This window comes from Entelurus aequoreus, linkage group LG09, assembly GCF_033978785.1.
Source record: "Entelurus aequoreus isolate RoL-2023_Sb linkage group LG09, RoL_Eaeq_v1.1, whole genome shotgun sequence".
NCBI classification, from domain to species: domain Eukaryota; kingdom Metazoa; phylum Chordata; class Actinopteri; order Syngnathiformes; family Syngnathidae; genus Entelurus; species Entelurus aequoreus.
Window position 1 is genome coordinate 50,164,540 of NC_084739.1, and position 25,263 is coordinate 50,189,802.

Consider the following 25,263-nt stretch of genomic DNA (forward strand, 5'->3'; position numbering starts at 1 on the left):
GAGAAACCACATTTTTGAGCAACAGGAACATTGCAAAGAAGAGCAAAATTCAGTGATATCACATATTTTATAGAAACACAAGTGCATATTCTAACAGATCCAGTATTTGGCAATATACAAGATTCTCCTGCAATAACACATCAAAGTACATACAACACACATTTACAGCCTCCATTCCAGGGAGCTAGTTTTGCTACTACCAATGGACCTGCAGTGAAGAATTATCAGCTCGTCAAACCATAACAGCAAGATCAATTACATGGATTTTCTGTGGTGCAGGACACACACTTGCTATGTGTGCATTGTTGGGAAGAATGGAACACGAGAAGAAGATCAACTTTTTACAGGAAAATGACCTTTGCTTAGACTGTTTGTGCAAAGGACACATAAGTAGGCAGTGCTGCAAGAGAATTTCCTGTGCCAAGTGTCGCCTGAAGCATCCCACAGTACTCCACAGGAAAAAGGATGAGGTTGAGAAGGATGCATAAGATGGTATCCACACACTGGTGCCTTGTGGTCTTACAGGGGCTGGAGACCCAAAATTGCAAGCTGCCAATTGTTCTATTCCAAGTAATATCTAAAAAAGGAAATACAATTTTCACAACTTATCCTTTTTTGGATCAAGGAAGTACAGCAATTTTCTGTACAGAAAGCTTTAGGAAGAAATTGCAACTCACAGAAGGAAAAGGATGCCTCCTTCTGCACATGATGGGCCAGCAGAAGGTTGTGAGCAGCAAGACAGTTTTAAGATTGGAGGTGTCTGCGTTGCATGGGGATTCTGGAACTGGTCGGAATAAATGTGCCAAAAGCCCTGGAGCCTGTGGAGTGCAGTGAAGATGAGAGACCATTTGCCAAAATGACTAGGCTGGGATGGACTGTTGATGGGCCAGTTGGAGGCAGCAGAAGGAAGACTATAAACGTTAAAATGCCACAAATGACTGGTAACAGAAAAACTGTTGCATCCTTAGGAAACAGATAAAGATTCCAAAGCTACAGGATCTGATGTAAAGGTGAGGCGTCAAAAGACCAGATCTTCGAAGGACAATAAACACAAAAAGGTTCAACGTGTAAGGCGAAGAGGCGCAGATTCAAAGTACAGGATTCTTCCAGTAATGATAACAGTGGAAAGGAGGACAATGACAACCCAGATGGAGAGAACCACAAAAGCCAAAATAGGATCTGCAACATCCAGAAGATGGGTAAAGGAAAACTTAACCCAGCTACCGGAGCGCCAAAGATGGACAGGAGCAAGAAGGAACCTCAATGTAGGAGCTCATGTCATCATCATGGACAACACGGTGCCTCGAAACTCATGGCCGCTGGGAAGATTGGTACAAACTTTTCCAGACCGAAGAAGATTTGTCCGCCAGGTACGGATAAAAACACGGACCAGCTGCCTGGATAGATTCTGCTTGTTTCAAGAGGCTAAGGCGAGTTAGGGACAAACTGGCCTCAGTAGAGACTTTGGACTTTGCAAAACCCGATTTGTGGATTACTTTTTTTTGGTGATCTTTACTCCTTTCTTTTTTTGGTGTGTGACATCTTTTTTTGTATACATTTGACTATGAAAATGTTTTTGACAAGAAGAAAGAAGATGCCAGTGTGGATTACACATTTTAAAGGACACAATGCAGGTTTATAGGATGAATATTGTTGCCTGCTGCATTTTTCTCTGAATTATTATCGCTAAGAGCTATTATGAGAACATAATTAAAGGGCTGGTGTGTAGGAGCCATAAATATGTATATAAGGTCACGTGGTGTGTTTATGGGTGTGTATTCACAGAATGGAAGTACAGTATGTGTCACGTGACATTAGAGGCGGGCACTTTAAAAGGGGCGTTGTTACCTGCATTTGGCGTGGCGAAAGGAGAAAGTTGAGCTTCATTTTGTACATTCTGCTACTTCATTAAATCATTAACGACATTGTATGCCAGAACTCTGTGTGTGCTTTACTGGCGAAACAAAAAGCGCGTCAGACACGTACTAAACCCAGCTTTTCACTTTCAAGCGACAAGCCAATTAGGAGTCACAACAGTTCCTTTAATTGAAAGTGCCGAGTGTGAGATTGTTTCATCCTGAATATACACATTTGAATTCATATGTATGTGTGTGTGTATACACGCATACAACACACACAAACATATGAATTCAAATGTGTATATTCAGGAGGAAACAATCTCACACACACACACACATATATATGTGTATATATACAGTACACACACATATATATGTGTATATATACAGTATATATATATATATATATATATATATATATATATATATATATATATATATATATATATATATATATATATATATATATATATATATATTAGGGGTGTGGGAAAAAAATCAATTCGAATTCGAATCGCGATTCTCACGTTGTGTGATTCAGAATCGATTCTAATTTTTAAAAATATCTTTTTTTTTTTTTTACATTTATTTAATTTTTTTAAATGTATTTTTTTTATTTTTTATTAATCAATCCAACAAAACAATACACAGCAATACCATAACAATGCAATCCAATTCCAAAACCAAACCCAACCCAGCAACACTCAGAACTGCAATAAACAGAGCAATTGAGGAGACACAAACACGAGACAGAACAAACCAAAAGTAGTGAAACAAAAATGAATATTATCAATATTATTTACAATTTCAACATAGCAGTGATTAAAAATCCCTCATTGACATTATCATTAGACATTTATAAAAATGAAAAAAAATTAACAATAGTGTCACAGTGGCTTACCCTTGCATCGCATCTCATAAGCTTGACAACACACTGTGTCCAATATTTACCACAAAGCTAAAAAGAAGTCATATTTTAGGTTCATTTAATAGTTAAAACAAATTTACATTATTGCTATCAGTTGATTAAACATTGTCCTTTACAATTATAAAAGCTTTTTACAAAAATCTACTACTCTGCTTGCATGTCAGCAGACTGGGGTAGATCCTGCTGAAATCCTATGTATTGAATGAATAGAGAATCGTTTTGAATCGGGGAAAAAATCGTTTTTGAATCGAGAATCGTGTTGAATTGAAAAAAAAAAATCGATTTTGAATCGAATCATGACCCCAAGAATCAATATTGAATCGAATCGTGGGACACCCAAAGCCAAAGATTCACAGTCCTAATATATATATATATATATATATATATATATATATATATATATATATATATATATATATATATATATATATATATATATATATATATATATATATATATATATATATTGTGGAGTCTCACTTAAGCACCGCCTGACAGGTAGGCACCTCACAGGGGAGGAGCCAGGGAATGGAGGCAGAGTGGAACACGGAAGACAACGCCCCAGCCTTGGCCGCATCATCGAGGGGCGGTACATTCCCCTGTACCTACTCAATCAGCCTGAAGTGTCACCAGCTGTGCGGCCAGGTGGGGCCCAGCGACAAACCCTTCTTAACTCTGCCTCATTCAAGTCTGGCTCTCCTCTGTGTCAAGGCAGGTGCATCAGGCGGTAAGTGAGACATCCACCATTTCACCACTAAGGACATTATTAGTGAAATGTTTTACTTATGTTGTGTTTCTATTGTTTGATAGGAAATTACCTTTGACCTTTTAAAGAAGACTGCTGTGTGAAGGACTGAGAGCTCCAAATGGGAGATATTTATGTTTATTAATGGACACTTTAAGTTTGCTACTTCCACACCCCGCCCTTCCTAAAAAGACTTGTGCAATAAATGCCCTTTTCGGCTTGCTGCAAAACCAATTCTGTGCCTTGGTGAGAATCAGGTACCACATATGGTGGAGAATACGGGTATTCTGATTCACGCCAAGTTCTCATGATGGCACACGCAGAAGCACTGAGTGCTTTGTTAAAAAGCCAAGCTGAACTTCAAAATGCAGTACAAGAGTTAGTAAAAAAAATTGCTAAAGATGTGGCTATTACACGGGCACCCGCTGAGGTCCTAACTAAATTATCGGGTGAGGATGATGTGGAAGCCTATTTAGAATTGTTTGAGCGCACGGCGGCTCAGGAGAAGTGGCCAGTAGGGGAATGGGGATCCATACTGGCACCTTTCCTCACTGGAGAAGCCCAACGTGTGTGTAGCGACCTGACATTGGTGGATGCTCAAGACTTCAAAAGACTAAAGAAAGCCATTCTTGCCAGCCAAGGGTGCAGTCTGCCTGCCAGGGCCCAACGTTATCACAACTGGACCTTCCAGCCCACCCAGCCGCCGAGACCGCAGGTAGCCGCACTGCTCCGCATAACACACCGCTGGCTAACAAGCGAAGGCAACCCCCCCTCCATAGACCGTCTGGTGATTGACCGCTGTATCCGAGCCTTGCCGCCTGATGCACGAAAATATGCCGCACAAGTAAGCCCTCCAACTATGGAACAGTTGGTGGCCTTATTGGAGAACCACCAAGTGAGCATGGAAATGCTGAGAGCCACTCGGATGGAAACGGCTAGAGCCACGGGGGAAGAGAGGTTAGGCCGCGACCGCCGAAGAGCGCCACCGCCAGTGCCGTCCTTACCCCCACCATGGGGCGCGGCCCCTGAGAGGCCCAGTCTACCCGGACCACATGTCTTGGGCGTGCCCGGAACGCGACCGTGATGTCTCCATGGCCATGGCCCCCAGCTCAGATGCAGGCAAACCATGCCTCCACACGGGAAGTGGACGACGACAACATGCCAGCCTTCCAGTAAAGATCGGAGGGACTGATGCCCATGCATTGCTGGACAGTGGGAGCGCTGTGACCTTGGTACACGCTGACTTGGCCGGACCCCTCAGCAAAGACACCGTTCCAGTGACGTGCGTACATGGAGATGTCCGCCAGTATCCGGTGAGCCACATACACATTCAGACACCCCGAGGTGAGGCACTGGTACCAGCTGGAGTGGTACCAAACCTGCCTGTTCCACTACTTATTGGGTCCGGCTGTGTACTCTTTGACCGTTACTGGACCCCGTGCTACATCCCAGGTGCCATTCCACGGCAGCGTCGTCGCCACAACAATGGACAAAAAGGTACGAGACCGCTTGCGGCCTGCCCCGCGTTTAGGCCCTCGTCAGAGGCCCCACTGAGTGACAGCTCTGCTGAAGAGGAGCGATAGGAGAGCAGGAAGGAGGAGAAGGCAGAAGAGGAAGGGTACCCCTTTGTGGAGTTCCCCATGCCAGAAGAGAGCAGCAACCCTAAAACGGGCGAGTTTGCCACTGCCCAGTGGAATGACCAGAACCTCAGCTGGGCCCGACAGCAAGTCGTGGAAATTGATGGACAGAAATGTGAAGGGGTGAGTGCACTTAATTCACTGTATTTTATGATTAAAAAATGGCCTTTTGTATAGAGGGGTGCTTACTAAGGGCGGGGACATAATTGAGCAACTGCTGGTGCCTAAGTCGCATATCTCCCGAGTGCTTTATCTTGCCCACACTCATCAGCTGGGAGCTCACCTAGGTGTACAAAAGATGTATGACCGCATAATAACCCGCTTCTATTGGCCCGGTGTGAAACGCGCCATAGAAGACTTTTGCAAGGGCTGTGCCGAATGCCAAAAGAATGCACCGAGACCCACCTATCGAAACCCCTTGGTCCCGCTCCCCATCATCAGCACCCCGTTCTCACGTCTGGCAATGGACATCGTTGGACCACTCCCAAAGTCAGCCAGAGGACATCGCTACATACTGGTAATACTAGACTATGCCACCCGATATCCTGAGGCTGTACCATTACGCACAGCCTCAGCCAAAGCGATAGCACATGAACTGTTTATGATGTTTAGCCGAGTGGGAATTGCCGATGACATTTTAACGGACCAGGGCACATATTTTATGTCACAAGTGTTAACCATGCTGTACAAATGGCTGAAAGTGAAACGCATACGAACCTCTATATATCATCCTCAGACAGATGGCCTGGTGGAACGTTTCAACTGTACGTTGAAGAAGATGCTAAAAAAAGTAGCCGACGAAGACGGGAAAGACTGGGATCACCTCATTCCATATGTCCTCTTTGCCATCAGAGAGGTGCCCCAGGCGTCCACTGGCTTCTCCCCCTTTGAACTAGTCTATGGCCGACATCCCCGAGGCGTGCTGGACATTGCGAAAGAGACCTGGGAGAACCAACCCTCGCCACACCGCAGTGTGATTGACCATGTCGCCCAACTACAAGCCCGGGCTCGCAAAATCTGGCCCATGGTAAGAGAACATATGGAAAAAGCCCAAAGAGAACAGGCAAAAACATATAACAGAGGTGCCACACTCGAGAGTTCCAAGTTGGGGAAAAAGTGCTGGTATTAGTTCCATCCAGCGAGTGCAAGTTCTTGGCCAGATGGCAGGGGCCTTACGAGGTAATTGAGCGAATGGGCCCCGTCAACTACAAGGTAAACCAGCCAGGCCGGCGGAAAGATCACCAAATTTACCATGTAAATATTCTGAAAAAATGGCATGCGGCAGAGCCGTTGCCAGCTACTGCGTTTTTAACTGCACACTCTCCCCAGACCACTCCCCCGGTACCTATAGGAGAGGACCTCTCCCCGTCCCAAAAGCAGGAGGTGAAGGAACTTCTGGGACGGAACCAGGACCGCCTCTCGGAACTGCCAGGAAGGACCCAGGCGATCAAACATGACATTGAGACCAAACCCGGAAAGGTGATAAGACAAAGACCCTACCGAATCCCAAAAGCCAGACGGGCGGCTATAAAAGAAGTAAAGAAAATGTTAGAACTGGGAGTAATAGAGGAATCCCATAGTCCATGGTCCAGCCCGATTGTTATTGTGCCAAAACCAGACGGGTCCCTGAGATTTTGTAATGACTTTCGCAAATTGAATGAGATTTCACTGTATGATGCTTATCCCATGCCCAGAGTAGATGAAATGATAGAGCGGCTTGCCCTGCTCGTTTCGTCAGCACCCTGGACCTGACCAAGGGCTACTGGCAGGTGCCATTGACGGAAAGGGCGAAACCTAAAACGGCTTTCTCCACACCAGAGGGGCTATTCCAATATACCGTCTTGCCGTTCGGGGTCCACGGGGCCCCAGCAACATTCCAGAGGATGATGGAAAGAATTCTACGACCCCACCAAGAATACGCAGCCGCCTACCTGGACGATATTGTGATTCACAGCACCAGCTGGTCTCTCCATCTCCAGCATCTTGACGCGGTCCTAGGAGCCCTTAGACGTGCCGGACTGACTGTCAACGCTAAGAAGTGCCGAGTGGGTCTGACGGAGACGGATTATCTCGGCTACACCATAGGAAGAGGCTGCATGAAACCCCAGGCCCGCAAAGTGGAGCGCATCAGGGAATGGCCCCGCCCCTTGACAAAAAAGCAAGTGAAATCATTTATTGGCCTGGTGTCATATCATCAAAAGTTTATTAAAAATTTCTCCACGATTGCAACACCGTTGTATGAACTGACACGGAACAAACTGCCCCATCATGTCACCTGGACGGCTGAGGCTGAGACTGCCTTCCAGATGTTGAAGAAAGCCCTATGTGAAGAACCGGTGTTGAAAGCCCCTGACTTCAGCCAGCCGTTCATCCTCCACACTGACGCCTCAGGCACGGGAAGTGGAGCCGTGCTCGCCCAGCTCGTGGACGGAGAAGAGCACCCAGTGACATTCATTAGTAGGAAGCTCCAGAGCCATGAGCGGAACTATGCCACAGTAGAAAAGGAGTGCCTGGCAGTCAAATGGGCAATACACCACCTCCGCTACTACCTATGGGGTAGGACCTTCACCTTGGTGACAGACCACGCCCCCTTGAAGTGGATGTCCACAAATAAGGATCGAAACGATCGCGTCACACGCTGGTTCCTGGAACTACAAAATTACCACTTCACTGTGGAATATCGGCCTGGGAAGGCGATCACACATGCAGACGCCATGTCCCGGCTATATGAAGAGGACAAAGAAGCTCTCGGACGGACCGACGAGCTTAGGGGGGGGGGGGTATGTGGAGTCTCACTTAAGCACCACCTGACAGGTAGGCACCTCACAGGGGAGGGGCCAGGGAATGGAGGCAGAGTGGAACACGGAAGACAACGCCCCAGCCTTGGCCGCATCATCGAGGGGCGGTACATTCCCCTGTACCTACTCAATCAGCCTGAAGTGTCACCAGCTGTGCGGCCAGGTGGGGCCCAGCGACAAACCCTTCTTAACTCTGCCTCATTCAAGTCTGGCTCTCCTCTGTGTCAAGGCAGGTGCATCAGGCGGTAAGTGAGACATCCACCATTTCACCACTAAGGACATTATTAGTGAAATGTTTTACTTATGTTGTGTTTCTATTGTTTGATAGGAAATGACCTTTGACCTTTTAAAGAAGAGTGCTGTGTGAAGGACAGAGCTCCAGATGGGAGATATTTATGTTTATTAATGGACACTTTAAGTTTGCTACTTCCACACCCCGCCCTTCCTAAAAAGACTTGTGCAATAAATGCCCTTTTCGGCTTGCTGCAAAACCAATTCTGTGTCTTGGTGAGAATCAGGTACCACAATATATATATATATATATATATATATATATATATATATATATATATATATATATATATATATATATATATATATATATATACTGTATATATCAGGGTTTTTCCCTTAATGTAATTGTTTTTTTTACCACCACATCTTAAAAATAAGGGTTATCCTTTACTTGAAAACAAATGCAAGTAATAAATTGTAGGCCCCAGAAGAAATCACAGAAAGTCGTAAGGTATTTTTCACTTTTGTTATTATTTTTAACTTTTATTTTTTATTTCCAACGGCACAATTCCAACAGGTTTTATCACCCGTGCGAACATTTTTGTCTCGCAAGTTTGCGCTTCCCCGGACACACAACAACACTTCCTCATTCTCTGACAATCACCTTTCAGGCACAGACGGTGTGTTTGCAAACATGGGAAAACTGACATAAAATCTGAACCACGCAAACATAAAATATTAACATTAGCTGGTCGTTACAGCATGAATTTATATAGCCTATTATTTGCGCACTATTGACAAGTGATGTACCGAAGACTTGACCACCGGAAAAGACTTTGATCACCGAAAGCTGCGCTACCGAAACTGGATGTAAGCAAAACTCACGCCATTGTCTGGAGTGTTGTCATCGTGTCTGTGATGGGGACGTGATTTTTATACATGTATTTATAGTGACCATGCCCATAACCACACCCCCACAGCCACAGGTATCTTGGCAGTCTGTAGTACATATGTGTATATATGTATATATATATATATATATATATATTCGGGCTGTCAAAGTTAACGCGATAATAAAGCATTAACTATAATTTTAAATAACGGCACACATTTTTTTAGCGGGCGAATTAACGCGAACACTCGGGCCATGTCGTAGCGGGGGAACTTGGCTGCAGTTCACTTGCTACTGACAAGCCAAAAGCGAGCAGAAATGGACAAAAGAAAGTCTACTTTATGGAAATATCAGGTTCAAAGCTATTGCAAGTTGTTCCCCCGACAACACAGGACTATTTTTCGCCGTGAGAAGAGGCAATGTCCCTGCAGCAAACGCCTGTTACGCGCGTCGAAAGAGGTGGGTGGTGCTTCTGTGAAGCACCACGATTAAGGTGCAGTGATAGCATAACATTTAAGATTGTTACTTTGACTCCTTTAATAAGTAAGCTCAACAGAAAATGAAAGACGGTCGGCAGGAGACTTTTTTTAATTACAAACAGTCGATCCGACATCAAAACATGTCAAGACACTTTCTCAATTCAATCACACACTTTTATGGCTAAAAAATAAAAGCGCTACGCTATACATTCGGTTGAACTACATATAGGGTTTTTCCTCAATGTGTAGCTTCATATTAGCCGCCACACCTAACAAAATAAAGTAATAAAATATATTGAAGCGTCCAGGAGAAAACAAACAAAGTCTGACCTTTTTTTTTAGCTTTTAATGCCAATTTTATGATAACGGGCCCAATTCCAACAAGTATTTCCTCCATGCACACTCGTCTGCCTCAGTGCTTCATTTCAAGACACACAACACTTGTTCATTCTCCGCTGACACGGTGTGTTCACAGACCATGGGAAAATGACCATCATAACACACTAACATACACATTAAAGGCCTACTAAAACCCACTACTACCGACCATGCAGTCTGATAGTTTATATATCAATGATGAAATCTTAACTTTGCAACACATGCCAATACGGCCGGGTTAACTTATAAAGTGCAAATTTAAATTTTCCGCTAAACTTCCGGTTGGAAACGTCTATGTATGATGACGTATGCGCGTGACGTCACGACGGCAACGGAAGTATTCGTACCCAATGTGTCACCATACAAACTGATCTGTTTTCATCGAACAATTCCTCAGTATTCTGGACATCTGTGTTGGTGAATCTTTTGCAATTTGTTTAATGAACAATGGAGATTGCAAAGAAGAAAGTTGTAGGTGGGATCGGTGTATTAGCGGCTGGCTGTAGCAACACAACAAGGAGTACTTACTTGGATAGCAGACGCGCTAGCCGACGCTAGCCGCCAACCGCATCTGTGATCGGGTGAAGTCCTTCGTCGCGCCGTCGATCGCTGGAACGCAGGTGAGCACGGGTGTTGATGAGCAGATGAAGGCTGGCTGGCATAGGTGGAGCGCTAATGTTTTTGTCATTGCTCTGTGAGGTCCGGTTGCTAAGTTGCTAAGTTAGCTTCAGCGTTGTTAGCAAACAGCATTGTTAAGCTTTGCCAGGCTGGGAATTATTAACCGTGTAGTTACATGTCCATGGTTTAATAGTATTGTTGATCTTCTGTCTATCCTTCCAGTCAGAGATTTATTTATTTTGTTTCTATCTGCATTTGAGCCAGATGCTATCACGTTAGCTCAGTAGCTAAAGAGCTTCGCTAATGTATTGTCGTGGAGATAAAAGTCACTGTGAATGTCCTTTTCGCGTTCTCGACTCATTTTCAAGAGGATATAGTATCCGAGGTGGTTTAAAATACAAATCCGTGATCCACAATAGAAAAAGGAGAGTGTGTGGAATCCAATGAGACCTTGTACCTAAGTTACGGTCAGAGCGAAAAAAGATACACACTGCACTGCCTCTCTAGTTCTTCACTCTAACATTCCTCATCCACGAATCTTTCATCCTCGCTCAAATTAATGGGATAATCGTCGCTTTCTCGGTCTGAATCTCTCTCGCTCCATTGTAAACAACGGGGAATTGTGAGGAATCCTTCCTCCTGTGACGTCACGCTACTTCCGGTATAGGCAAGGCTTTTTTTATCAGCGACCAAAAGTTGCGAACTTTATCGTTGTTGTTCTATACTAAATCCTTTCAGCAAAAATATGGCAATATCGCGAAATGATCAAGTATGACACATACAATGGATCTGCTATCCCCGTTTAAATAAAACAATTTCATTTCAGTAGGCCTTTAACACCAGCACGTAGTACAGTATGAATGGCTATATATAGTTTATTATTTGGGACGGTATAGCTCGGTTGGTAGAGCGGCCGTGCCAGCAACTTGAGGGTTGCAGGTTCCATCCCCACTTCCGCCATCCTAGTCACTGCCGTTGTGTCCTTGGGCAAGACGCTTTACCCACCTGCTCCCAGTGCCACCCACACTGGTTTAAATGTAACTTAGATATTGGGTTTCACAATGTAAAGCGCTTTGAGTCACTTGAGAAAAAGCGCTATATAAATGTAATTCACTTCACTTCACTTTGCACACTATTGACAAATGATGCACCAAAATTGCTGGCTGAATATTGTGTAAATAATTTTATAACATGTTCCGGTCGAGTCCTCAATTAGAGAATGATTAGCAGGCTCAATATTACATTTTAATAATTAACAGAGAAGGTCAAAACATTGTCATGAAGCAATATGAAGACCATTAACTTGTACAACATGTAAAATACAGAATATCAGAAGCATGTATTGAGGTACAAATATCACAGATTACAGCTGGGATAGCGCCCCCCGAATATCATCTGTCTAGGATGCACTTATTAATGATGAAAAATTATACCTATCTGCTATTAATTGCGATTCATTTTGAGTTAACTATGAACAAAATGCGATTAATCTCAAAATATACAGTATATATATATTTCGAGATTAATCACATTTTGTTCATAATCGCATACCAATATTTTGGTACCAGTACCGAAATGTATTTTGATACTTTTCGGTACTTTTCTAAATAATGGGGAACACAAAAAATTGCATTATTGGCTTTATTTTAACAAAAAAATCTTACGGTACATTAAACATGTGTTTCTTATTGCAAATTTGTCCTTAAATTAAATAGTGAACATACAAGACAACTTGTCTTTTATTAGTAAGTAAACAAACAAGGGCTCCAAATTTGTCTGCTGACGTATGCAGTAACATATTGTGTCATTTATCATTTTGTCAAAATTATTAAGGACAAGTGGTAGAAAATGAATTATTAAGCTACTTGTTCATTTACTGTTAATATCTGCTTACTTTCTCTTTCAATATGTTCTATCTACACTTCTGTCAAAATGTAATAATCACTTATTCTTCTGTTTGGATGCTTTACATTAGTTTTGGATGATATCACAAATCTGGGTATCAATCTGATACCAAGTCGTTACAGGATCATACATTGGTCATATTCAAAGTCCTCATGTGTCCAGTACCGGTACTTTTTAGAGGCGGTATAGTACCGAATATGATTCATTAGTATTGCGGTACTATACTAATACTGGTATACCGTACAACCCTAATATACATATATATATATATACATACATATATATACATATATATATATATATATATATATATATATATATATATATATATATATATATACATATATATATATATATATATATATATACATATATATATATATATATATATATATATATATATATATATATATATATATATATATATATATATATATATATATATATATATATATATATATATATATATATATATATATATGCAACCCTTTCCATTATTGTATGAATAAACATTAACAAATGATGACCCTTTAAAACAGGGGCGTCAAACTAATTTTCATCATGGGCCGATTCAGAGGGCTGATTCATTCCATTATTCACTCCCTCAAGGATTTTGCGATGTTAGAATCTTCCCAATTCCCGTAAATCCAACCATCCATCCTTCCATTTTCTACCGCTTGTCCCTTTTGGGGTTGCGGGGGGTGCTGGAGCCTATCTCAGCTAAATTGGGGTGGAAGGATGGGTACACCCTGGACAAGTCGCCACCTCATCACAGGGCCAACACAGATAGACAGACAACATTCACACTCACATTCACACACTAGGGCCAATTTAGTGTTGCCAATCAACCGAACCCCAGGTGCATGTTTTTGGAGGCGGGAGGAAGCCGGAGTACCCGGAGCGAACCCACGCAGTCACGGGGAGAACATGCAAACTCCACACAGAAAGATCCCGAGCCCGGGATTGAACTCAGGACTACTCAGGACCTTCGTATTGTGAGGCACATGCACTAACCCCTGTTCCACCGACGCCTGCAAATTTTGCGGGGGACTCGTAACTAAGTTCCAGCAACTTCCCCACACATTTCGGCTAATCATCAACATTTTTGCCAATCAAATTTGTCTGAGCGGCACTCAAATGCTTGGTGGAGATTTTGCCTTTGAAATTATGTTTGGAATAGATTGTTGTTTCAAATAGTATGGAGTTAAAAGAGCTATATGTAATAATTTCCTGTGAAGACAATATTTTTTTAACTGGCGCAAAACTTGCTAATTTCAACCTTGGTAGGGAAGTCAGGCATTTACGTTTTCTTATTACTTGTAATAAATGGAAATTAAGATTTCGTATGTAAACTATATTGTCCAATACAGTCTATGATCTTGTCTAACAAAGCTCGTATGTTCGTGCAACAAATCCTTAGTGTGATGTGCTTAGCTTCTAGTGTAATGCTTAGCATGCTAGCCTGGTCAATGACACATAGACATATAGGCTAACGGGGGTAATATATATCCATTAACCTGTATGTCGATGTGTATTCAAACTGACAGGACAAAATATATTTTCGACAAATAAAACCAATGTGGATATGGGTAGTGTCAGTGCCTATTTCGTTCTCAATATGCTGACACGCTGAGGAAATGGGTTCCAACATTAGCATGGCTGTCATCATGGCAATGTGAAATATATGGAGACAGCCAAATCACATGATAAAATAATTTCTCCTTCGTGTAGCCAATGGAATACCTTGCTAAAATGTCTCATCTTTAGTTTTGGACATACATAAAGCTGCTAAGCATGCTTTACTTCAGGGGTGTCCAAAGTGCGACCCGGGGGGCCATTTGCGGCCCGCAGCTAATTGTTTACCGACCCGCGACACATTCTGGAAATGCTATTGCAAAAATAAAAAAAAACATTAAAAAAAGTGGAATGAGTTGCAATGTTGACACAAAGCTGACATGCAGGCCGTTTTTTTTTCTTTTGTCTATCTTTATTTTTCTTTTTTTTGCCATTGCTCCAAAAAAAAAAAGATCAATGTTGTAATGAATTATTGACCTATTCAAGGCTCCTTTCTTTGACAAAAGAGCATAAAAACAAACAAAATAATAGTTGAAATGTAAAATCGACAGATATATCTGAAGTTGATCTCGTAACTTAAGTGTTGAAAGTAAAAAAAAACTAATAAAAATGTATCACTTTATGAGTGGGGCACCTTGTGGATCCCAAATATATTTAATGGGAATTTATTTATCTTTTCACTGTGATTACTCAAAAATAATAATGAATTAAAATCAATGGTGTCCTGCATTATTAATCTTTTTAAGGCTCTAATTACTTCATCAAACATTGCTTTCGGAATGTTTTGGGTAGTGGGGGAAATACTGCATATTTCAGTTTTATTATAAAACACAAAGTTGTCTTTGACAGAAAAGGCATAAAACCTTTTTGTTTTTTTTAACTTAATCAACCTGAAGTTGATATACTGTAGAGATTTACTGTAAGCGTTAAATAAAAAAATACAATAATAATTTGACTTGTTTTTAACATTTTAATGACTTAGACCCTTTATGTTCCCCGAGAGCCCTGAAGGTTAAACAAAACCCCAAAACAAATCTATATATTTTGTTACGGTTTGAAAATGAAAAATATCAAAATGGTCCCCGCATGCTTGAATTTTTCCGTGTGCGACCCTCAGTGGAAAAAGTTTGGACACCTCTGCTCTACCGGTACTTATTTTCACCATTGCTAGCGTTGGTTGTAGTTTGTTTTCTGATAGTAATGACAATAACCATATGATTGTAATTTGTTGTGATATTGTACGCAGGCATGACGTACTTCTTCCTGAAAATAGCCTAATTCTGTGTAAAATGTGTTGGTTTGAGATTTGTTATTGACAAAACGATTGTCTTTTCAGCTATTATGGTCCCAGCACCTCAACCTCTAGTAAGAGGCAGTGGAAGTTTGAAGTTCCTTGGAGTAGCCCAGTCTCTCCAGCTGGATTTGGCAGCGTATTTGGCAACTTCAGTCAGGAGAGAGGGAGGAGACTACAGAATATTGACCGTGATTGCAGTACCATTTCTGGCCACATTATTGTATATGGCTCCTTTCAGTACTGCATATGCATGCATTACATGTGTTTAATGTCAAAATTAAAATACATGTATCAAGAAAGATGAAAAGCCTTACTGAGCCGCATTATTTTGACCTTTTTGGGCCGCATAAAATGACGTGACGAGCCACATCATTTTGACACCTGTGCTTTAAAGGCCTACTGAAATGAATTTGTTTTATTTAAACGGGGATAGCAGATCCATTTTATGTGTCATACTTGATTTAGTATAGAACAACGACGATAAAGTTTGCAACTTTTGGTCTCTACCGGAAGAAAATCAACAATACTATTAAACCATGGACATGTAAATACACGGTTAATGCTTTCGAGGCTGGCGAAGCTTAACAATGCTGTTGCTAACGACGCCATTGAAGCTAACTTAGCAACGGGACCTCACAGAGCTATGCCAAAAACATTAGCTATCCACTTACGCCAGCCAGCCTTCATCTGCTCATCAACACCGTGCTCACCTGCGTTCCAGCGATCGACGGAGCGACGAAAGACTTCACCCGATCATAGATGCGGTTGGCGGCCCGGAGACGGAGGAAGTCAAGGTGAGGTCGGCGGCTAGCGCGTCTGCTATCCATCTCAAAGTCCTCCTGGTTGTGTTGCTGTAGTCCGCCGCTAATACACCGATCCCACCTACAACTTTCTTCTTTGCAGTCTTCATTGTTCATTAAACAAATTGCAAAAGATTCACCAACACAGATGTCCAGAATACTGTGGAATTTTGAGATGAAAACAGAGCTTTTTGTATTGGATTCAATGGGGCCGAATACTTCCGTTTCAACGATTGATGTCACGCGCATACGTCATACGTTTTTAACCGGAAGTTTAGCGGGAAATTTAAAACTGCACTTTATAAGTTCACCCGGCCGTATTGGCATGTGTTGCAATGTTAAGATTTCATCATTGTTATATAAACTATCAGACTGCGTGGTCGGTAGTAGTGGGTTTCAGTAGGCCTTTAAAATCAACAACATTTTAAGGTATTTTCCCAATAATGTAATCACTCCTTCTGTCAGTTATTATTGATAAGCACCACCTTACACCATAGAAGTAAACAAAAGTACTTGGAGGAATGTGTGTAAAAATGAAACGTAAAAAGGAAGTGTGAGTTGCGTTGCTAGCTTCTCCAATTAAACATACAATGCCACCTTTTTTTTTTTTTTTACTCCTCATGGCTTGTAATATTTGTAAATCCTTCAATAAGCTGCAATAAAGAACTGCAGTAATCCAATGTAAGTGATCCATGTGTATAGAGTGTTTGTGACTAGATCTGGCCAGTGGTTAAGAAGAGTATTTTTCTATCAATAAGCATTGATTGTCCATTAGGCATTGTCATCAATAAGAGATGAAAATACTTCATGGACAGATGATGGGCAGACATTCACCCACGCATGCAAGCATACACTACACTTAGTGACAGAACAGACTATACTGTTAAAATAAACAACACAGGTCATAATTATGACTTCACTTACAAAGTTAAGCACCTACTTTTACATTACAATGACTTTATAAAATATATGTACGGTAATGTATTTTTCCGCCTGTTCGTTTTTAAAAGGTTTATTGATGCTTGCCTGAATTTCCAGACAACCTGAATTTCAGGATGACCCTGGGATTCTCCGGAGGCTGATTAATTTTTTATATCTAAAGAGAGACCCCCTCCAGGCAATTTCCCCCCAACCTTACCACTATCCAAGTCCCCAGTGTCATTTGCCAATCAGAACAGATTTGTCTTCCTTGACTGAACTCCTCGACCCCAAAATATAGTAAACAATCACCTGCAGTACAAAATGAATGACACCCTTCATTATTCAATGAAGTACCAGTAGAGTGGAAAATACATTTTTACTTGCAAACTTTGGAAGTATTTTGGTGTCATAAATCAGATATATATGTTAATAGCTTCAACATAGAGGCAACTTGTTTTTCCACCCTACTGATACTTTAAGGGATCTATTTTCCCGTTTGCACTTACGGGTAAGTGTTTTTTTTTACGCGCTTTAAGTTATGCATCTTTCTCTTTTCGTATTCTCCCATCCAGCCTGCGGACATGCCCATCCCCTGTAAGTGAGGCAAAAGTGCTTAAACCTGGAATGAAAGCGGGCTCATTAATAATGAGACGGACAATCGATGGCACCGGTTGTTTGGGGGAAAAAAATAACTCTAAATTTCAAAAGGCCATTTCGATCCAGGCAGTGCTTGTCACGTGTCATGGTGATGTAGTGTGTGTATGCACGCTAAAACAGCTTCTTTTTCCTTGCTGGATGTGAATAATAATCTGTAGATGAAACTTTGTTTACTCCTCTAAAACAAAGTATTTGTGATTTTATTTGGGATTTGAAGAGTTCTGTTTAGTACAATTTTTTGGAAGTTGTGACACATTAGAGAGGCTGCGACAGCTGTTTGTCTTCCTGTGTGTTTTTAGTGTGATTTTTAATAATTAATACACAGTGGCATTATGGTGTATTCATCCACATCTCAATAAATGTTTTCAGGTGTCTCAATTAAAGCAATCAGAATAGATTTGACAGTTTTCTGAAAGTTTATTTGATCATTTTACCTGTGTGTACACTGCATAAAAACTTTAAGTACCATATAATGTTTCACCTTCCAGTAGCGCTGGATTTATTCCGGCCTCAAAAGTACTTATTCCTCAAACCAAAGTACTTAAGTCAATGGGAGAATACACTCAAGGCCATATTGTACTGAGAACGCCCAAATTTAAGGTTTGCTCCAACCAAACACGCATCTTGGATGAAGGCTCAATAACAGACTTAAGTTGAGTGTGAGAATGCTCTGCAGCAGGAGTCCACACAATTGTGCAGCTTTTTTCACAGAAGCACATGGGAAAATAGAACCCTTTGTGACAGTGTAGCCTTAGGTCAGTATGTAAAGTAACAGGAAGAGTAATGTCACTTGTAAAGTTTGAAAACATCAAAAGGGGTCCTTAGAGTGAAGGATTCTACTCTTTATTTAGCAAAAACAAACAAGTTTGAACTCACTGCGGACTCAGGCGAAGGTCCCAGAGTCGAATAAAGGTGTCATAGCCACAGGTGAGGAGATGAAAAGGCGTCTCAAACACCATATCCAACACACCCGCACCTCTGCGGAACTCTGAACCCAGACAGCAGACACACTCCAATCTGTAGGCGGGGGAAGGATGGACAAGCAAATATTCAAAAGCAGTGGTAATCTGCTTTGATGGTTACGTTAGCGTGTTGATCTGTGCCAGATAGGGTAGTTTTAAATGACATCATCATCATAAGCAGGCTAACCCGGGCATGTATGTACCTACTACACTGTATACCCAAACAGTTGGAACACAATCCCAGACAAATGATCTTATGCTAATGTATGCTTGACCTCTGAGCGTTATGCTTTAGCATACAAAAGGTCCACACTGTATAGAGCAGAGGTGCCCAAAGTGGGGCCAACTTACATAATATACTGTATGTGGTATATGAACACTACCATATACATGTGGTAAGTATACAGTGCATCTGGAGAGTATACACAGCGCTTCACTTTTTCCACATTTTGTTATGTTACAGCCTTATTCAAAAATTGAATTAATTAAATTTTGTCCTCAAAAGTCTCCACATGATGACAATGTAGAAACGTTTTTTTATTTTGCAAATTTAATAAAACTAAAGATATCACATGTACATTCATAAGTATTCACGTTTGCTTGATTCTTTGTTGAAGCATCTTGGGCAGCAATACAGTATCTAAACCCAGTGTAGCTTCTTCTCTGAATATAAATACAACACAAATTCTGTATTCCTACAAAATACAAAATCACACGGCACATTTTTTTTTTGTCATGAAAAGCGTGTTTGTCTTTTTTGTGTTGAGCTGTTTAAAAAAAGCTTAATGTTGAGAAAGATTTCATTAAAGCAAATTAATTGTCCATTCATGGTGTTAAAACTTGAAAATTATCTGTCTAGAGTACACCTATTAATGATGAAAAAGTATGTCTATCTGTGATATCGCGATTAATTTTGAGTTAACTATGAACATGCAATTAATTGCGATTAAATATTTGGATCGTTTGACAGCCCTAACACACACATAGTTAATCCTACATATGTGTCGGATGTGTTAATGTCCTTGCGTGTTACCTTTGCTTGGTAAACGACTGATGGTCGTAAGCACCCCCCGTTGAGAGGGCAATCAGGTTTCTTGCGGCAGTTGCAGCCTTTGTCGGTTTTGGAGTCGTTCGTGCCGCGCCTCGCCAAGGAGCAGCGAAAATACCAAGAAGCGTATATGCCAAATCTTCAAAGAGAACGGCCTACGGATCACGATTGAAGCCAACAAGCAAACCGTCAACTTCCTTGACGTCACTTTCAACCTGAGGAATAACAGCTACCAACCATTCACGAAACTCAACACAACACTCCAATACGTGCACCATGACAGCAACCACCCACCCACCACCACGAAAAGAATACCTACCGGTATTAATAAAAGACTATCGATGCTGTCATCTAGCAAAGCTGAATTCGACAAAAGCAACCCCCCCCCGTACCAAAAAGCACTTGATGAAAGCGGATACAACTTCACCCTCACCTACGAACCCACGCCAGGAAACCAACCAAAAAGGAGCAGAAAACGAAACAACATTATCTGGTACAACCCCCCATACAGCAAAAACGTCTCAACTAATATTGGCCACAAATTCCTCACCCTGATCGACAAACACTTCCCCAAAGGCAACACCCTAAGAAAAGTATTCAACAAGAACAACATTAAATTGAGCTACAGCTGCATGAACAACATACGACAAATCATTTCAAACCACAATAAAGCAATTGAAAAGGAACCGTCCACCACCAGGCAGAACGACTCCAAAACCGACAAAGGCTGCAACTGCCGCAAGAAACCTGATTGCCCTCTCAACGGGGGGTGCTTACAACCATCAGTCGTTTACCAAGCAAAGGTAACACGCAAGGACATTAACACATCCGACACATATGTAGGATTAACTGAGAGAGCATTCAAAACCAGATGGAACAATCACAAAGCCTCTTTCAGAAGCAAAAGCTTGCGGAATACTACAGAACTCAGTAAAGACATTTGGAATCTCAAAGACAATAATGTTGAATATTCGATAACATGGCAAATTCTTGCATTCAGCACACCTTACAACAGTGGTAATAAAAGATGCAACCTATGCTTAAAAGAGAAACTGTTTATTATATACAGTCCAGACTTGTCATCCCTCAACAAGCGCAGCGAAATTGTATCAGCATGCCGTCACAGAAGGAAACACCTCCTAGGTAACACATGAGCCAATCACCACGCCCCTATGCCTGCCTGCACCCACCCGCTCTGTGCCCTATATAAACCATGGTATGTGAATGCTTCCATTAAAATCTCCTGACGATTGAGGAAACCCTCATGAAACAGGCCTGTAGAGATGAAATAGTCTTGTGATTTTTTCCCCACACACACATATATATATATATATATATATATATATATATATATATATATATATATATATATATATATATATATATATATATATATATATATATATATATATATGTACATAGACAATACACACACACACATATATATATATACACATACAATACAGGTCAAAAGTTTGGACACGCCTTCTCATTCAATGCGTTTTCTTTATTTTCATGACTATTTACATCAGGGGTGTCCAAAGAGCGGCCCGGGGGCCATTTGCGGCCCGCAGCTAATTGTTTACCGGCCCGCGACACATTCTGGAAATGCTATTGCAAAAATAAAAAAAAACATTACAAAAAGTGGAATGAGTTGCAATGTTGACACAAAGCTGCCATGCAGGCTGTTTATCTTTCTTTTTCTTTTTTTTGCCATATATATATATATATATATATATATATATATATATATATATATATATATATATATATATATATATATATATATATATATATATATATATATATATATATATATATATATATATTTAATGGGATTTTATTTATCTTTTCACTGTGATTACTGAAAAATAATAATGAATTAAAATAAATGGTGTCCTGCATTATTGATCTTTTTAAGGCTCTAATTACTTCGTCAAACATTGCTTTCAGAATGTTTTGGGCAGTGGGGGAAATACTGCATATTTCAGTTTTATTATAAAACACAAAGTTGTCTTTGACAGAAAAGGCATGAAACCTTTTTGTTTTTTTTTAACTTTACATCAACCTGAAGTTGATATACTGTAGAGATTTACTGTAAGCGTTAAATAAAAAAATACAATAATAATTTGACTTGTTTTTAACATTTTAATGACTTAGACCCTTTATGGTCCTAGAGAGCCCTGAAGGTTAAAAAAACAAAAAACAAATCCATATATTTTGTTACGGTTTGAAAATGAAAAATATCAAAATGGCCCCCGCATGCTTTAATTTTTCCGTGTGCGGCCCTCAGTGGAAAAAGTTTGGACACCTCTGATTTACATTGTAGATTGTCACTGAAGGCATGAAAACTATGAATGAACACATGTGGAGTTATATACTTAACAAAAAAGGTGAAATAACTGAAAACATGTTTTATATTCTAGTTTCTTCAAAATAGCCACCATGATTACTTTTTCGCACACTCTTGGCATTCTCTCGATGAGCTAACTCCTTCAAGACTGTTGAAAACCCCTTTCAGGTTACTACCTCTTGAAGCTCATCGAGAGAAAGCAAGGAGAAATAACTGTCAGAAACCTATGAAGAAGAAGCCACAGGAAGCATGCGTGCATTGCAACCATGCTCAAAAGTAAGTAAATAAAAAAATACCAGTGGGCTCAGTCCAACATTTGCAACACAATTCTATTGTGAGGAGACAATATGCTTAAACATCTGTGGAATCATGGTGTAGAAAATAACAATGTGCTTGTCAGCCTTCCTCTAACTCAAAGCACACTTTCAGTCTCAGCAGGATTTACTGTAAGGAAAATTGACAACAAAAAATGTTTAAGTGTAGCTTGAGCTAGCAAGCGTGTTTTTCTGTGGAGCATGGTACAGTTTGATGAGGTCATCACTCGCACACACTGATATCATCATCAGGAGAATAAAATATCAGGAGAATAAAATGATAGTAGTATATATATATTTTTGTATTGGAAGTACAATAGCTGAGTAGGCAGCAATGCAGGATAAGAAGGCTATTTTTCAAAGAGGGAATGTGTCATTATCATTAGCACACTCAAACATTCCTACACTGAATGAGTAAGGGCTAAATAAGACATTGAAATAAGATCTCTGAAGACCTCTCCATTATTAGTCGACTATCAAAACATTGCTTAGTTTGCAGCTCGAGTTGACCCTTGCAGCTGAACGTGTCACATGATAGTACTGGTAAATGTTTAGTTTAGTTTTGAGTTGTACGGACACATTTTTCTGTTGTAATTAGCATGTGGAACTGTGCACACACACAAATGGTGTGTAGGTTGATGTTCTGTGACCTGGAAGAACGTGCCAGTGAAGCACCATGCTCTTGTGATCACAGCTCTTTGCTCAAAGTCTCTTGATTATTGGAGAATAACCTGCACTCAGCAGGGCGTATTATTGCAGAATAACTGTCTCTTTGTTGCTATTTAATACCCTTCATGACCGTGACTGTGTGTGACTCTCACACATTTGATACCTGCATCGTAGCAACCATTTCAAGGAGGCCACAGCCTTGGTGACCAAGCAGCCCGCTACTTCCCTCCTTGCCCTGGACCTCCATCCACTGATAATCCCCCAGCTTTACCACAGGGGGCCATCTTATTGGACAAGGATTTACCCCACAGGGCACCTTACTGGGTGAGAGCTTTGTCATTGCCAGGGTCTCATGGCAAAGTCTCAGCCAATGGGGAGTCCTTGATTAGGTCGAGTTGGAGTCTGCGTGCGGTAGGGACTCCTCTAAAAGCACACAACTATGAACTGAAGCCAAGAGTTACAAATTCACTGACAAATAATCATCACATAAATATTAAAACTACTGAAAAATGATGATTAAAATCATGTGATTGTTCCAACAACATAAAACTACAAATTCTCCAACCACATTGCATGCAAAATATCAAAAATAATTTTCTTACATCTACAGGGACTGTGACCACCTGCACAACATATAATAACTATCATAAATACATTTGGTTATAGCACTCAAAATAAGTCAAGTTTTGCAGTAAACCAACAAACAAAACATGTAAAAAGTATTTTTTTAAAATTTGTCATCATTTGAAATGTGGTACTTTCAAATAAATAATGATCAGAAGAATCAGAAGAAGAATCAGAAGAGTTTTTATTGCCATTGTTTGGGAATGGGATGTTGTTCATTTTGTAATATAACTGAATATTAAACACAATTTACTTATTAAAGCACGCAGCATTTAGCTAGCAAAAGAAAATAAACAATTTATTGTGCTTGTACAAAGTGATATTGGTGTGAATTTGAAAAAGGACATATTTTTATAACTGGATAAGAGTAAATGAAGCTGCTTGTTCAGTGAGTTTTTACATTTGTACATCTGAGAAATTGTCATCTGTTTTTATTACATTTGTTTTGTTTAGCTGATGTTCTTCAGTCTACGTAGCTGTATAGCATGTGAACATTGATACAATATTGTGATATTCTATTACTTTGAGGCATTTAACTCTTCTTTCTAGTTTGTGTTAAGTGCATGCCTGAACTAATTTATTACACGAAAAAACAAAATAACTATCTCTTATACTGCCACCTGGTGTTCTGTCAGATGCAGCAGTCTCATGAATTGTTACATGTATACAAACATGGGAATCGAACCCAAATAAAACAGCAGTTTTCCATGCAGAAAAAATGCCTGTGGTAACGGATGTTGACAAATCCAAATAACTCCTAGTTAATAATATAACGCTTGTGAGTAAAAGTGAACAACGCCATCCATCCATCCATTTTCTACTGCTTGTCCCTTTTGGGGTCGCGGGGGTGCTGGAGCCTATCTCAGCTGCATTCGGGCGGAAGGCAGAGTACACTCTGAACAAGTCGCCACCTCATCACAGGGCCAACACAGATAGACAGACAACATTCACACTCACATTCACACACTAGGGCCAATTTAGTGTTGCCAATCAACCTATCCCCAGGTGCATGTTTTTGGCGGTGGGAGGAAGCCGGAGAACCCAGAGGGAACCCGGTGGGAACCCACGCAGTCACGGGAAGACACACCAAACTCCACACAGAAAGATCCCGAGCCCGGGATTGAAGTCAGGATTACTCAGGACCTTCGTATTGTGAGGCACATGCACTAACCCCTGTTCCACCGTGCTGCCCCTAGTGAACAACACGTATTTGATAATAGTAACATTTGCTATAACATTACATGTCCATGCAAAGAGACCAAATTAGTAACTGTAGCTTTTACAAAGTTCTGATCCAGCGGAAACCTAAAACATTGTGACATAATTAATGTTAAGGTCATCAGCTGCAGTCAAACTACTGATGTCATTTGTTAAAAAAAACCGAGAAGCTAACAATTAAGGTATTGTTTCATTCGGTGTATGGTCTTTGAAGTGCTGAACTTCTTTCCTGTGTTCCATCTTGCTCTTCAGCTCATACAACACTGTGGGACATTTCTGCTCACACAACACTGTGGTGTGTTAAACGCATGCAGCAAATTCACAAGGTCTTCAGCATGTCTTCTATGGCAGCTGT

At 40.7% G+C, this 25,263-nt stretch overlaps 1 protein-coding gene across 2 annotated transcripts in view; it reads right to left on the reverse strand.

Moving 5' to 3' along the window:
• The window catches only part of fbxw4 (F-box and WD repeat domain containing 4), a 170,777-nt gene that overhangs the window by 39,628 nt on the left and 105,886 nt on the right, over nt 1–25,263 (reverse strand). For both annotated transcript variants that reach the window (XM_062058895.1, XM_062058894.1), the window contains exon 7: nt 18,597–18,737. In XM_062058895.1, coding sequence (XP_061914879.1) covers nt 18,597–18,737 — 141 coding nt within the window. The remainder of the gene's footprint in view (nt 1–18,596; nt 18,738–25,263) is intronic.